This window comes from Lethenteron reissneri, chromosome 42, assembly GCF_015708825.2.
Source record: "Lethenteron reissneri isolate LAM-NWPU_2019-01 chromosome 42, ASM1570882v1, whole genome shotgun sequence".
In the NCBI taxonomy this organism is placed as follows: domain Eukaryota; kingdom Metazoa; phylum Chordata; class Hyperoartia; order Petromyzontiformes; family Petromyzontidae; genus Lethenteron; species Lethenteron reissneri.
Window position 1 is genome coordinate 4,615,757 of NC_083820.1, and position 14,925 is coordinate 4,630,681.

Consider the following 14,925-nt stretch of genomic DNA (forward strand, 5'->3'; position numbering starts at 1 on the left):
CGATTTAAAGCTTTCGTGACTGCAGGGATTCATCTTCTTGGTTCTTTCGGTAAAGTCACGTAGAAGGGAAGTAATAAAATAATAAAAATAAAACATAATAAAACAATTCTCACGACGTTTCGGCCACAACGCAAGCAGCCGTCCTCAGGTGAAGAATGAGACACCACCAAGCTTGGAGCGTATATTTAAGCTGGGTTAGAGGGGGGGAGGTGGGAAGAAGAGCGCCTAAACAAAATAATTTGCATATCAAGAGGAATTCAGCATATGGAAAATGCGTAGGAGGTGGGCGGGGGGGGTTCCAAATCAATACAGTGCCCGTGCATTATGCAGGATTAGCAGCATCAAAGGGGGGGGGGGAGGGGGTAGGATTAACAAAGGAAAGGAATGTTAATAGTATGTAGCTGCAGTTACTAAACAACCACGTAAAAAACTAAAGTATAAACTGCATAACAAACTAAAGTATAAACTACATAGCATCATCAGTATACTTACTATACTCTACAATAAGCTGAGTTACTAACAGTAAGTAATACATAAAAAAATTTCTACGTTGTAAAAAATTGTATAATATGCTTCCATCTAAACTTTATTCTCTTACATCACACGCGTCTATACCGTACTATATACTGCCATAGGCAAACCCAACATTAAATTACATACTGTATTGCTATACATTTTAATATAACACTATGTATTATTCTACCCACCCTAATGTGTATCAACGTAGAAATTTTTTAATGTATTACTTACTGTTAGTAACTCAGCTTATTGTAGAGTATAGTAAGTATACTGATGATGCTATGTAGTTTATACTTTAGTTTGTTATGCAGTTTATACTTTAGTTTTTTACGTGGTTGTTTAGTAACTGCAGCTACATACTATTAACATTCCTTTCCTTTGTTAATGCTACCCCCCCCCCCCCCCCCCTTTGATGCTGCTAATCCTGCATAATGCACGGGCATAGTATTGATTTGGACCCCCCCCGCCCACCTCCTACGCATTTTACATATGCTGAATTCCTCTTGATATGCAAATTATTTTGTTTAGGCGCTCTTCTTCCCACCTCCCCCCCTCTAACCCAGCTTAAATATACCCTCCAAGCTTGGTGGTGTTTCATTCTTCGCCTGAGGACGGCTGCTTGCGTTGTGGCCGAAACGTCGTGAGAATTGTTTTATTATGTTTTATTTTTATTATTTTATTACTTCCCTTCTACGTGACTTTACCGAAAGAACCAAGAAGATGGAAGGACGTTATTAACCAGTTTAAGTCATAACTGGCTGTGATGTTTCCATCCTACCTGCCGATTTTAGCTGTTATTTCCGACTCTCTGAGTTGCATTGCCAGGTTGGATGTCTTTGCATTGACAGGCTGGATGTCTCACTAGCACATCCACCGTTGCAGTGGTTCTCTTACATTGACATGCTAATCTCTCACAATACAATGGCCACCTCCACAGCCTCAGGGCGCCCTCCGATCTTACATTTACATGCAAATACCATCTCTAGCCCCGCCCACTTACCCTTGGGCTACACACAACACAATGGCCAACTCCACAGCTTTGGTTGGCACCCTACGGGCTAATCTCTGACAAAAAAGGCCACTTCCCCTGCCTCTGTGGTTGGACCATCTCTAGCTCTACCCACCTACCTTGATGCACCCATCTCAGGCCTATATAAGACTTTGTCTCAGCAGATTTCTCTCTCTCTCACCTGAAGACGATTGCTTGTGTTGCGATCGAAACGTCGTTATATTATTATTTTTCTACGTGGCTTTACCGAAAGACCCATAGAATATGGGTAGGCATTGTAGATTGAGGATAATAATCTCTTGAGCATTTCAACAATGTGCATTGTGAGACATATTATCTTGCTTTTTGTGTTTAGTTTGTTGTCCTTCCCCTGCATCTCAGATTAGCACGGTTGGCTACGTACGGTGCGAAATAAGTTTAAGATACATACATCTGTGCTCCTCTTTGTGATCATTGGCGCTGTATGACCATACTTCACCACACTATTCAGTGCCGGTTCATACATTTGGGGGGCAGGACTGGTTCAGGCATCACTGATGACTGATATTAGCCACGACTGGGAATCCAACTCAGGTTACCGGATGCACTAACCACTGCACTGTACCACTTCACTCTCAATGTATCTCGTTGTGCAATACTCCTGTGCTGTGCATGGCTTAGTGGTAGACGTTACCCAGCCAGGTGGCACTGTGGTAGAGCCTTTAATGCACAATGGAAAGGTTGCAAGTCCATTTGCTTGTTGAATGAATGGCTATCACTGCGTGGTTTTTAATACATAATTGGAACCTGTCGCAAATATGAAGAGTAAACCAGTGGCTCAGGACAAAGAATCCTCGCTTGAGCAAGGAAGACACTTGTAGCAAATATGCACGCTTCTAAATTTGTTTTTATAATACGCATTAGCTTACCCAAATTCAATGCCAGTATCCCACATTCAATGTCAACACTGAGTGCAAAATTACGTAAACAAATATCAGTCAAATAATGCCCTAACATTTCCACTCAGCCTTGGCTTACTCGATTACTCAGTCATGCATTTGGACTCCCCCCTCACTCTGCTTTTATTTCTGCAACCCACTACCACGAACGTGTCTAGGACACAAAATGTAGCATATGGAGACCATGCTAATGCAGTACGGCATGTATATTTCCATGGGCAATGTCCGAGTTAAATTCGAAGCCCTGCACTCACCTTAAGAAAGGTCACCCTACGCTCTGTGCAACACATGCGCGTGAATTCATGCTGCATTCGGCAATAATTGAAGCGATTGAATGCATGCTGGAGGAAGTAATATATGGCCTCCGAGATTAGAGGCAGAGCTGTCCTTTGGCGTGCACATTTATCCTATCTGGCATGGACACACGTAAGTTGCATTAGGGTCCCCTCTGTTGCATTTCTTTTTATTCGTAGCGTGACAGCGAGGTCGGTGAGGTGAGAGAGAGAGAAACAGGGGTACACTCTTACATTTTGGTTGATAGATAATTATGGAAGTGAAAGGCTCTCAATGCCCAAACGTGCAATGAGATAGTGTTCATCTTGATTGGTGACTCGTAGGTGATGGAATTCCACTTTCTTGGAGCAGAGGTCAGTCTCTCCATAAGAAAACAACTGTTGATTTTCCGCCGGGCAGTGCATTATAGGTGTCAGAAGGATATTGGATGAATTTTACACGCAATTGAAATTTTAACCCAAACCTTTCAACTGCTATTTAATGGCTCTAATCACGACACCACGTGGCTGAGCTTAGATTACTTTGCTGGGAAGTGATATTTAGGATCAAGAGTGTAATGTCAAAGTAAAGATTTTTATGTTTCTATTTTTTAGAATAATGACAACTTATTTATGTGAAAAGAGCAGCGCTTAGGCTCACAGACTGGTTTTCAGGAGGGTCCTGATTGTGACAGTTGGAAAATGCCAAACAGGATCAGATGCCGTTGAAACGTTTCCTTAAACGCCTCCCGATGTCCTGCGGGTTAGTGTCTATCGCCACCGTGGTCCGTCTCTTCGTGAACCACCAACTCTGCCTCCACTGCTAAATGACAGGCCTAAACGATGCCCTTAGTTTTGGTTTCTCAACATTCAGTTGACGGGTCGACTCAACCTCTTATTCCTCCGTGACAAATGAAACAAGCCCCACAGTGGTAGGTTGTTGTGGGAAGTGATTGTGCAGTGGTTAGTGCCCCTCACTCGGATAGCTGGCAATCTTGAGTCCAATTCCCAGCCATGACTGCTAACCGGTCTTGAGCTACCGACGATTCACCATTGCACGCTAACACGGTGAAGTATGATCAAACAACCTCCGTGAGCGACAAAGTGTTAGCACACAGCATAGGCATTTATCAAGCAAAACTCTGTAAATTGACAAAGGACTGTACATTGATTTAATTCGTAAATAGGTAGTGGTTGGCAGATGAATATACTTTTCCGTGACCATGGGAATGTGGAATTTCCACCATCGACTAAGAGCTACCAATTGGGGTCAATTCCGTCCGACTGCTCATGTGAGAAGGGAGACACTTTAACTTGGCGTGCGTGCTACCCTCCTTCATGGGGTTCTTGAGTCAGAATATGATCACGTGGCCCAAATGCTCGCACTCTAATCCATCTATTTACAAGTGGTGGTTTAAAAGTTTTGGTCACAAGATACTAAGACAAAAAATAAGTTGGAATGACTTAATGATAGTTCTTTTTTGGAGTTCCAATTCCATACAATATACTGCAATCACATATTACGATGGTACATTTACGCTTGGATTTACTACATATTGAAATAAAGCACATCATATATTAATAAAAATATACACCGCATATCGAAAAAGTAATTTATCTTAGATTCTGTAGGCACTTTTAGCATTCTGCTCTTAAAGCAAATTCACTGCCTCCTGTACGTGTTTTATAGGAATGACTTTCTCGTATAATCTATTTGTAGTCAGAGGCGGTGTCTGTCATCAGACAAAACCTACCGCTGCAAGGGGCACACTGTGGGGGCCTCTTGGCCTATTCACAGGGCTGGACTCCCAGGATGCAGTTCTTTACCGACATGTAACTCGTTACTGCTGCAACCAACAAAGTATTTTTCGATTTAAAGCTTTCGTGAGTGCAGGGATTCATCTTCTTGGTTCTTTCGGTAAAGTCACGTAGAAGGGAAATTATAAAATAATAAAAATTAAACATAATAAAATAATTCTCACGACGTTTCGGCTACAACGCAAGCAGCCGTCCTCAGGTGAAGAACAGGTCTGTCGGAAAGACAGCGTCTGAATGAAACACCACCAGGCTTGGAGCGTATATTTAAGCTGGGTTGGAGGGGGAAGAGCGCCTTGACGAAAAAAATTGCATATCAAGAGGAATTTAGCATAACTATGCATAAACATGCTAAATTCCTATTGATATGCAAATTATTTTGTCAAGGCGCTCATCCCCCTCCAACCCAGCTTAAATATACGCTCCAAGCTTAAATATACGTTCCAAGCCTGGTGGTGTTTCATTCAGACGCTGTCTTTCCGACAGACCTGTTCTTCACCTGAGGACGGCTGCTTGCGTTGAGGCCGAAACGTCGTGAGAATTATTTTATTATGTTTTATTTTTATTATTTTATTATTTCCATTCTACGTGACTTTATCGAAAGTACCAAGAAGATCAACAAAGTATTGTGAGCAGTTGGGAGTCTCGTGACTGGCTGTCATTGGGGAAGACCAGAAAATCAAAACATTGCTCTTGTTTGTAGCGTACCTAACACCAGTTGAAAAGTAAGCTCCAAAGCACAGAACCGCGATGTTGTGCACACAAGTGTTTCCGCCTCAAGGCATTATTACAGCCGAAATACCTTTGCAAGCGACCGCAAAAGTTCACAAATTTACAAGTCATTTGGCCCAGTCACACAAGCTTATAACAGATGAAAGTAAGGCAATTTGATATACTTTTTTAAAAATCTGGAACCGCACCGTTTTTGGAGCCACCCTTCTAGGGCTTATGGTGATTTTGAGCAAATTGAATTTAGATTTGAAGTTTTAGTGACTGCAGGGATCCATACTCTTTGGTTCTTTCGGTAAAGTCACGTGGGTATAAAATAAAATTAAATCACGACGTTTCGGGCGCAACACAAGCTTCCGTCATCAGGTGGGACAACCACAGCAAGAAACAATTGCTGAAGTGGGCCCAAAACGTCGTGATTTTATTTTATTTCATACCTACGTGACTTTACCGAAAGAACCAACGAGTACAAATTGAATTTGTCGTTGGCTATGGCACAAGATATCTTATTTGTACTGCGTTGAGGCTGTGTCTGCTGTGCATGTTCAACAGTGCTCATGAAAGAACACCCTATACAACATGCATGCATGTATCGTAGCAATAAGAAAGCAGGGCCATTGTAGAATGACGATGCAGAGGAAAGGTACAAGTGATAAACAAGTGCGTTTAAAGGTAACATTACTAGATTTAAAAATCACGACGTTTCGGAGGCAACACAAGCTTCCGTCTTCAGGTGGTACCGTCACAGCCACGACGGCTGTATCAAGTAAATGAGAGATTGTAGGAGCTACCACTCCGTTTATATAATGGTCGGAGAAGGTGGGGGTGCAAGGGCCGCATACTTTTTATTAATATGGTAAGGTGAGGCTTAAGACTAAGAATAGACTGCATAACAAAGGCTGACTATTATATAAACGGAGTGGTAGCTCCTACAATCTCTCATTTACTTGATACAGCCGTCGTGGCTGTGACGGTACCACCTGAAGACGGAAGCTTGTGTTGCCTCCGAAACGTCGTGATTTTTATTTTATTTTACTTTTTAATGTTTTTACCTACGTGACTTTACCGAAAAAACATAAGAATATGAATCATTGCAGTCACGAAAGCTTCAAATCTAGAATTACTAGATTTAAATCGTGTTCAGTTAGAGCTGCCTTCTGTAATTATGGTGAGCAATTTGAAGACATCGCTGTTTTGTTCCCATAATGCCATGTGGATTCAAACAAGTTACCACCTGTTTCAGGGGTCAAAAGAGCTGGCGCCACTGAGAACCTGGCTGCGAATCCAATCAGCCACCCACTACCAATCCAGGTTCTCAGGTGTAGTATGCGTATATGTATGTTGAACTTCTTTCACACCATGTTTAGTCAGCTGTTCCAATCCGAGGTGTTGGGGGAAGGACAACAAACTAAGCACAAAAAGCAGTTCTAAAGAAATGAGTTTTCAATCTATATTTAGAAGTGCATAGCTCCAGTGGCTTCCTAACACCGAAAGGAAGAGCGTTCCAGACGGCCGCAGAAGTGCATCTGAAAACACGTGATGACAGGGCCCGTAGTGAGTTAATATTCTCAGCCTGGTCACCAGTGACTACACGAAAAAACACCGAATCATATTTGGTCGTTCACGTTATTTGGAAATATTACAGCTATGAGAGTTAAAAATAGTAGATTGATTACCAGTGTGGACAAGTTTATCTGAGGAATCACTTGAAGGGGATCTCATAACCAATGACTGTTCTCTAACACACTGGATGATCCATTGCTCTATGAGAGTTCCAAGGGATACTTCATCTCATGACAAAATGTCAACAGTGCAATTGTTAAATAATTGGCCAAATCAAACAAAATCAAACGGCTCTCACCTGGAGGAAGAAGAAGAAAAAAACGCTGAATCGAACTGCAGTAAAAAGTTGCAATTACCTGCCAAAAACATATATTTCTGTATTGATATTTTCCACCCTGGACTACACGCATTTTTCTCTCTCGCCGACACTTCGTTTTGCAACAATCTGCGGAGGACTTCAGCGCGACCCTAAGCGACCACGGCACACACACAGTGTGTGCGAATGGCCCGACGGCTAAAACACAGCGACGATGACACAAAGCCGCAGCGTCTTTGAGCAGAAACGGCTGCGCACGCGCGGGGGGTGGGAAGGGGCGATTGCGAGGACGGCGCTTAGGCACGCATCACCTAACGCAGGTGCCTCCGTGTCCGCAGGGCCTGCGTTCGCACACCGGCACGTTGCAGTTCTCCACGTTGCGTCCCCTCGTCGCTTCCCCGACGATGGATAACTCACGCCCGTTGACCTGCAGCTCGCGCACGCAGCCGACCAGGCCGCTGGCGGCACCGCCGGTGGCTTGCTCCTCCAAGCCGCCGATGAGTATGGGCCCAAAGGCGTCCTGAGTGCGCAGAGAAGTGGGCAGCAGCAGCAGCAACATTATCGGGAGAATTTCGATGTAAAGCTTTCGTGACTGCAGGGATTCATCTTCTTGGTTCTTTTCGGTAAAGTCACGTAGAATGGAAATAATTAAATAATAAAAATACAACATTGTTATTTTGTTATAAAATAATAAAACATAATAAATTAATTATGTTTTATTTTTATTATTTTATTATTTCCAAATAAAACATAATAAAATGATTATGTTTTATTTTTATTATTTTATTATTTCCATTCTACGTGACTTTACCAAAAGAACCAAGAAGATTATCGGTAGAGTCTAACCACTGCTGGATGAAGCCACTTCCATGCAATCGCCACATTTGAATGTCCCGTGATAGATACTTCTATCTCCCGCTCGTGAAAGGATATGCTTTACTGTGGCAAGTAATGATTGATCAATTAAAATACAGTCCTATACGGTCAATGTATTAATCCAATCACACGTGTAAACATGTATAATTAATATAATGATCTGTGTAAACTAAATGCAAATGTTACGGTCATGTTCATTGAACAAAGGAGACAGGACAATCAGCACAATACATGAGCCACGCAGTGCAAATTAGACGTTAAAAATAAGACGAAACTTTTTTCGGACAGTGAACAGATTGAATAGTTACAAAGCTGCATCACTTTTCTAGTACAGTGATCATCCTCCCAGGAATATTCTGTCCTTTGGCTAGCACTCTGTCACCAGCCTCGCCCACTGGCCATTGTGCCTCGGAGCGAAATTGTTCTCCATTCACTCAGCACTGCCTACCTCTGCCCTAACATCTCACTCTGATCCCCTTCCCTTCTCGCTCCCTCCCTTCCAGCTCTCTATCAAAGCTGGAGGGGTGAGTGTAAAAAGAGGCTTTCTATCAGTCTCCAGTTAACCGTTGCTCAATGGGGGGGGGGGGGGGGGGATCTCTCATTCTCCTCTGCTGCTCCTAATATCTGGAACTGCACTTCCCAAGGCAATTGTGCTGTTGACTCCTTTTCCCAGTCCAAGTTCAGGCTCGATGCACAATATTTGTTTCCCACTGCCTAGAATTGGCTCTTTCTTATTCTTACAGAAGACATATTCCCACTTTTTCTGTGCAGTGTCTTGAGATACAGACGAATTAAGATGCGATATAAATCAAGCGTAATTTATTGTACATGACCTGCCCAAGCCCAATTTTACGAACAATCAATGTGATGTCTCTGATTTGTGCTTGTTCTCTGATCTATGTGCTACTTAGTGGAATTCCAGCAGGGACGCTATCATAAATATATAGACAATTAACTAGGTGGCCGAGGCTGTTTGGAGGCTAATTCTATATATACCTAACATGCCAGAGCAATGAGCCAGCACCACTTATATCCAGTATCCTGGGCTTTCCTCCAGGACTAGTTCACGTATATTGCGATTTGATGGTGTCAGCGCAATTGTCAGAAGGAAAAAACATCTGGTAGATTGAGTTTATGAGCGAATATTACTCAATTCATCTCTGAAGGATATTCACGAGTGGATACATTTTCAGGACATACAATGGGGCACACTGTAAGGCAGTGTGGGTTTTAAAGTAATGCAATTGAATTAAACAAAATACATATATATACACGTAACTTATACAAATATGTAAATATTTTCAAGAGGACATTCATGCATGCAATTACGGTACAACGGGGATCAGATCAAGCATTGCACTTAAAAATACGTTGTGAGATTTTCTAAAAGGCAACGATTTTAGGGTGGGAAATAATAAAATAATAAAAATAAAACATAATAAAATAATTATCACGACGTTTCGGCCACAACCCAAGCAGCCGTCCTCAGGTGAAGACCAGGTCTGTCGGGGAGACACCTTTCAGATGCTGTCTTCACCTGAGGACGGCTGCTTGCGTTGTGGCCGAAACGTCGTGATAATTATTTTATTATGTTTTATTTTTATTATTTTATTATTTCCCTTCTACGTGACTTTACCGAAAGAACCAAGAAGATGAAACCCTGCAGTCACGAAAGCTTTAAATCGAGATTTTAGGGTGTTTAAAATATCTCTGAAACGCATTTTGTATATGCTGGATACATGAGCTCGACACACATTCAAGATGGCACGAAACGCACCAAGGATCCATGATCAAGTAATTATGACTGAGCAGCAGTTTGACTGGCGTGGCTGAAATGCTGACAACTTTTTCCTGTTACGATTACGTATTTTGTTAAGCCAGAAATCTTGAGTGATCTCCAACAGCACCATAGCAGGAGGTGTTGAAACATTCCCAGCTGATATGCTGGGGAACACCTGGGACTCAATCCTACACACGATGAGCGTCGTCTGTGCCAAGGTGGCCATCTGGAAGTTTAGAGGGAGAAGGCCCATACGATAAAACCTTCACACTACCATGCGTGTGTGTTGAGATTTCTCAACCCAGTTCAAACTGTTGTCCAAAAAAGTGTTTTTTGTGTGAACGGGGTTTCATGGTGCATGCAACTTGTGCTGGTCGATGTTGTGTTCAAGCGGAGTGCACCATGAATGCCATCTGTTAAAGACGGTGTGTGGTTTTTAAAATCGGACTAAAGATGTATTATATAATCTGTTTAACATGTAGGCTTTCGCGACCAATATTATTAAAAGTAAAGTTTTTTTCTACATACTGTTTTATTCTTTAATGTAACTTAATAGTTATTCATATAATGTCATGTCTACTTGTGAAGTGATATTTTTGGTAACACCTGCTATGTATGGTAACGTGAGTGTTTTGATCAGCGTCTCAGGTGGTTATTTCTCTATGGTTGAAAAAAACACTTTGCGGATAAAGCGGTCCGAATATCCATTCATCTTGAGGGCCTGGTGTTCGTGTTCCAGTTCACTGGCTAGGTGGTGTTGGTCAGAAATGCAGTGGGCCCTGTGGTGTAGTGTTTTGATGAGGGAATTCTTCTGTGTCGGATGGTGGTGGGAATCAGGTTTCAGACAGGAATCTGTGTGGGTGGCTTTCCTGTAGACAGAGTGTCCCAAAGAGCCATCAGGTTTCTTCTCAAACAAAACATCCAGATTGAGAGATGACTGGCTCCGTCGGCCACCGAACAGGTTTTTTACAATTTTCGAGTTTTTTTTATTGGAGTGAGTAAATATGTATGTGTCGTTAAACCCGCCACCATCCGACACAACCAATTAGTAACGGTTGTCACGTCAACAAAACGTGACAATTCGTTACTAGTTCAGCGCACCAGTGTGACGGAGAATAAACCCACAACATTTACAATTCCAGTGAATTTACTCTCCAACACGCCGATGTGCTGAACGAGTAACGAATTGGCACGTTCTGTTTACGTCACAACCCTTACTAGTTAGCTGTGTCGGGTGGTGGCGGGTTTTAACGACACGTATATTTACGCGATCTAACCCAAAAAACTATATGATGGAATACAGTTTATATTTACGTAGCTTCTAAATGAAACCACACCTAAAGACAACGTACCAAAGAGTGGAACAAGAGCATTCTGTGGAAAGGAGGGTTACCTTTGTAATAAATATAAAGCAATAGTCGGTCACTTGGTGGACGAAAAGAGGAAGGCCTTACATCTTGGACGTGACTTGGGGCAGGGAGTTGACGATACAGATCGCTGGGAGGGGGGGCAGTTCAAGACTATAGGGGCATTAATTCTAGATTTGAAGCTTTCGTGACTGCAAGGATTCATATTCTTAGGTTTTTTTCGGTAAAGTCGCGTAGGTAAAAAATTTAAATTAATAAAAGTAAAATAAAACAAAATAAAAAATCACGACGTTTCGGAAGCAACAGCTGTATCAGCTGTCGTGGCTGTGACGGTTCCACCTGAAGACGGAGGCTTGTGTTGCTTCTGAAACGTCGTGATTTTTTTTATTTTTTGTACTTTTATTAATTTAAATTTTTAACCAACGTGACTTTACCGAAAAAAGCTAAGAATACTATAGGGGCAGCAGAAGAGAAGGAGCGACCTTCCACTGAGCGAAGGCTGACATGGGGCTTTGACAGGAGGCATTGGTTGCTAGATAGGAGAGTGTTATTAGGAGGAGAGTGAGATGAAAGAGGAGAGGTAGGCAGGAGTGAGTCCACGGTTGATCTTCATTTTGATGTTGATATGGGATTAGATTGGGAGCCGGTGAAGGGATCAGAATATTGGGGTGACGCGATCGTATTAACGAGTGTGGGTGAGACGTCTGGCAGCAGTATTTTTGGATCATTCGTCAGTTGAAGGATCAAACAATGGGTAGCATCTACTCAAGCCACAGCAAACTGTGGGAAACAGAGCCACGGATATCATTGCTCCATCTCAAAGGAAGCCCAAGTAGCCAATAACTCGCATGTGCAGACCTATAGGTTTGCTGCAGGACATCTCAGCCCAATTGAATGAAAATTCGCAGTTAGGAAGGGTCGACACAAACATAAATCATTGACAGTGATGCGCAACACACTAACCACAATGCCACCTTGGATTCTTATAAACTGGTTAAAGGCAGTGATTAGGTTAAGAATCTGTGCTAGCACAGTTCGTGTCTCGTTTAAAGCTCTGTGTTATGCATTGCAATGCTATAATCACTTACCACATTGACTCTGATCCTTCCAGATAAATTTGTCTTGAACCAGATTGTGCGTACACAGTGGCCCAGTTTATTTTGATCAAATTCGCACTCTGTGTAGTGGTAGGTGTGCTTTGAATTCCAATGATATTTGATAATAGTGACTACTATTATCAAATATCATTGTTGATGGAAATATTTTGGCACGTAGCGCTACGTGAATTACGATTACAATAGCATATTATGCTCACATGCATATTTTGTGTGATAATTGGTCGTTTATGATTTCTGCAAATTATGAGCACAAAATGGCATGCTAATGTTACATGTAGGCTGTGTAATCAAACGGTATAACATATGTAAACATGTATAAATATCAAAAATATATCATTGAGGCGTTAAAGACGAGACAAAAAGCTATTGATTATCGAATCGAATTACGAGCCTGAATTATGAAAACTCGTCGAAGACACAACTAGACTGGTGTCCATCCAATGTATCTCTAATCCTCCCATTAAAGGTTATCCCTGTGTGAGCGGACAATTGTTAACCTACTTACCGCTGTCATTTTACGAATCATTATTGTATGTATGCAGAGAACTGGGCTTTCCTAAATCATCTGGGTGCGTCAATTTACGATGAGGTGTGATTTTCCAATCATTAATGGTTTCACCACAACCTTAAAACTACAACAAATTGTAGTAACCCAGAGAGCTGGTAGAAAAAATAACTCAACTCACATATTAGAGGCTTGGGTGTTGAAATTTTGGTTTGATATCACCCATATTCCTTCCAAGGCCACTACAATGAGTACAGTATTGCTGTTTGGGAAGACAGAAATGGTTGTCCTATAGAGGGATGGTCCCTGGCATACGAATTTGGAATGTACACCACTGTTAGAAACTGGGCAATGAAGATATCACTAAACGATTGCTTGAATACATTGACACTCTCAAAAACCCAGGATTCACCAGGTTAAGCACTCTGAAGTTCTGATCTAATTCCATTATCTGACATGAATAATGGCCTTCAAGAGACACTCAACTACTTTGTGAGTTTCCCTTGGAGGACAGAGTCATGGTGGATTAAACACTGGCATAAACTCTTGCGATGGAATATTTATTGTCTGCATAAAGTTAAAATAACTGATACAATGCCCACAACACACTTGTGAGGGCTTAGAGGTGGGATTATAATATAATAAATGACATTTGCGGTGAAAATGCATTACCTGCTAGCTCATAATCGAGAGACTAACAGCACTTTCATTAAATATCAAGGCCTGAATATGTAACCAGCGCCGGAGTAAGTGAACAGCGAAACGAGCGGATGAAAGAATCCACAGACAAATACATGATTTAAATATGAACTCTGATTCCCTCCTCATTGCGAAGGGCTTCCTAAGATGCCACAGGGTTAGATATTGCATCTCAAAGGGGCTGCCAGCGCATTTTATAAGAATTGCTGCAATGCGTACATGCACCTGCAGACGGACACGACAGCAAACCTGTCAGTAGATCAGTGGCAACGATGTGGGGATCTATCCACCAACGTGCACACACATGACATAAATGGTGTCACTCGTGTGTAGTGACAGTACCGAGTGAAGAGTGGTACTGTATGCGTGGTGCCGCACTATGGCACCGGTGTGAGCATGGCACGGAATGGCTCACTGGAGGACAGAGTCCGGGTATCACTAATGTCGGGTCAGGACATGATAGTCTGTGTGTGAACCCGTGAGAGCACGTGACCGGACGAGGGGGCATGGGGACCCCCAGAAGGGGGCGAGGGGACCACGTGGTATGGGCCCAGAGTCTCCGGGAAGGATCTAGAAGGTGGCGTCACCAGGCTCCGCGCCACAGCAGATATAAGCCGAGCCCCGAGAGGGAGCGGGCTGGTCCGGCTGTTCGACCCGGGAATGAAGCTTCAGTCTCCGCACACGACGACCCGAAGGTGTGTCGGCTGTTCTGGTTCAACCATATAGAGAGTCAGTTCAAGTGGTGAGGGGCCGTCCATAAATGACGTCACGCGATTTTGGACGATTATTGACCCCCCCCCCCCCCTTCATCACACGGCGTCACAAAAAGTCAGACCACTCCTCAAATATGACGTCACAAAGCACTGCCCCCCCCCCAAAAAAAACACATGCTTCAAATCGCTTTATACTATTGTCATTGTAGTGCGTATTTAATGTGGCGCTGCACTCTGATTTCTCACCCCCCCCCCCTCGTCACACATCGTCACAAATGTCTGACCCCCCCCCCTCCCCCAGGTGCGTGCCCACTACACATACAACATTTTACAACAAACTGTATATATACTTCATATCGGATTCATTTTAGCAATTTAATTAATGGACTTCTTTTTTTATTGTTTTCTGGAATAGACTTTGAATATTAACGATTTTCTCAATACGACTCCCATTGTTTAAAATTTCACGTGAAATATTTAGAATGGTGCATATTTTGTGGATGGATATTTTTTATTTTTTAAAGTACTGGCATTCTGCATCTATCATGATCCCGAGAGCTTTAAAATAAATCGTGCTACTGTTTAACGAGAACACGTGCACCGTTCTTATTTTATTTTAAAGTAGTATTTTTTTGTTTCCACGACAGCATTTGACACGCGAAAAATACCAATGATTGCAATTCATTGTAGATGCCGCTTTGATAAC

At 42.4% G+C, this 14,925-nt stretch overlaps 1 protein-coding gene across 1 annotated transcript in view; it reads right to left on the minus strand.

The window, feature by feature from the left end:
• EYS (eyes shut homolog) overlaps positions 1–14,925 on the minus strand; it is a 283,886-nt gene that overhangs the window by 43,539 nt on the left and 225,422 nt on the right. Inside the window, 1 exon segment of the mRNA XM_061569020.1 lies at positions 7,473–7,681. Coding sequence (XP_061425004.1) covers positions 7,473–7,681 — 209 coding nt within the window.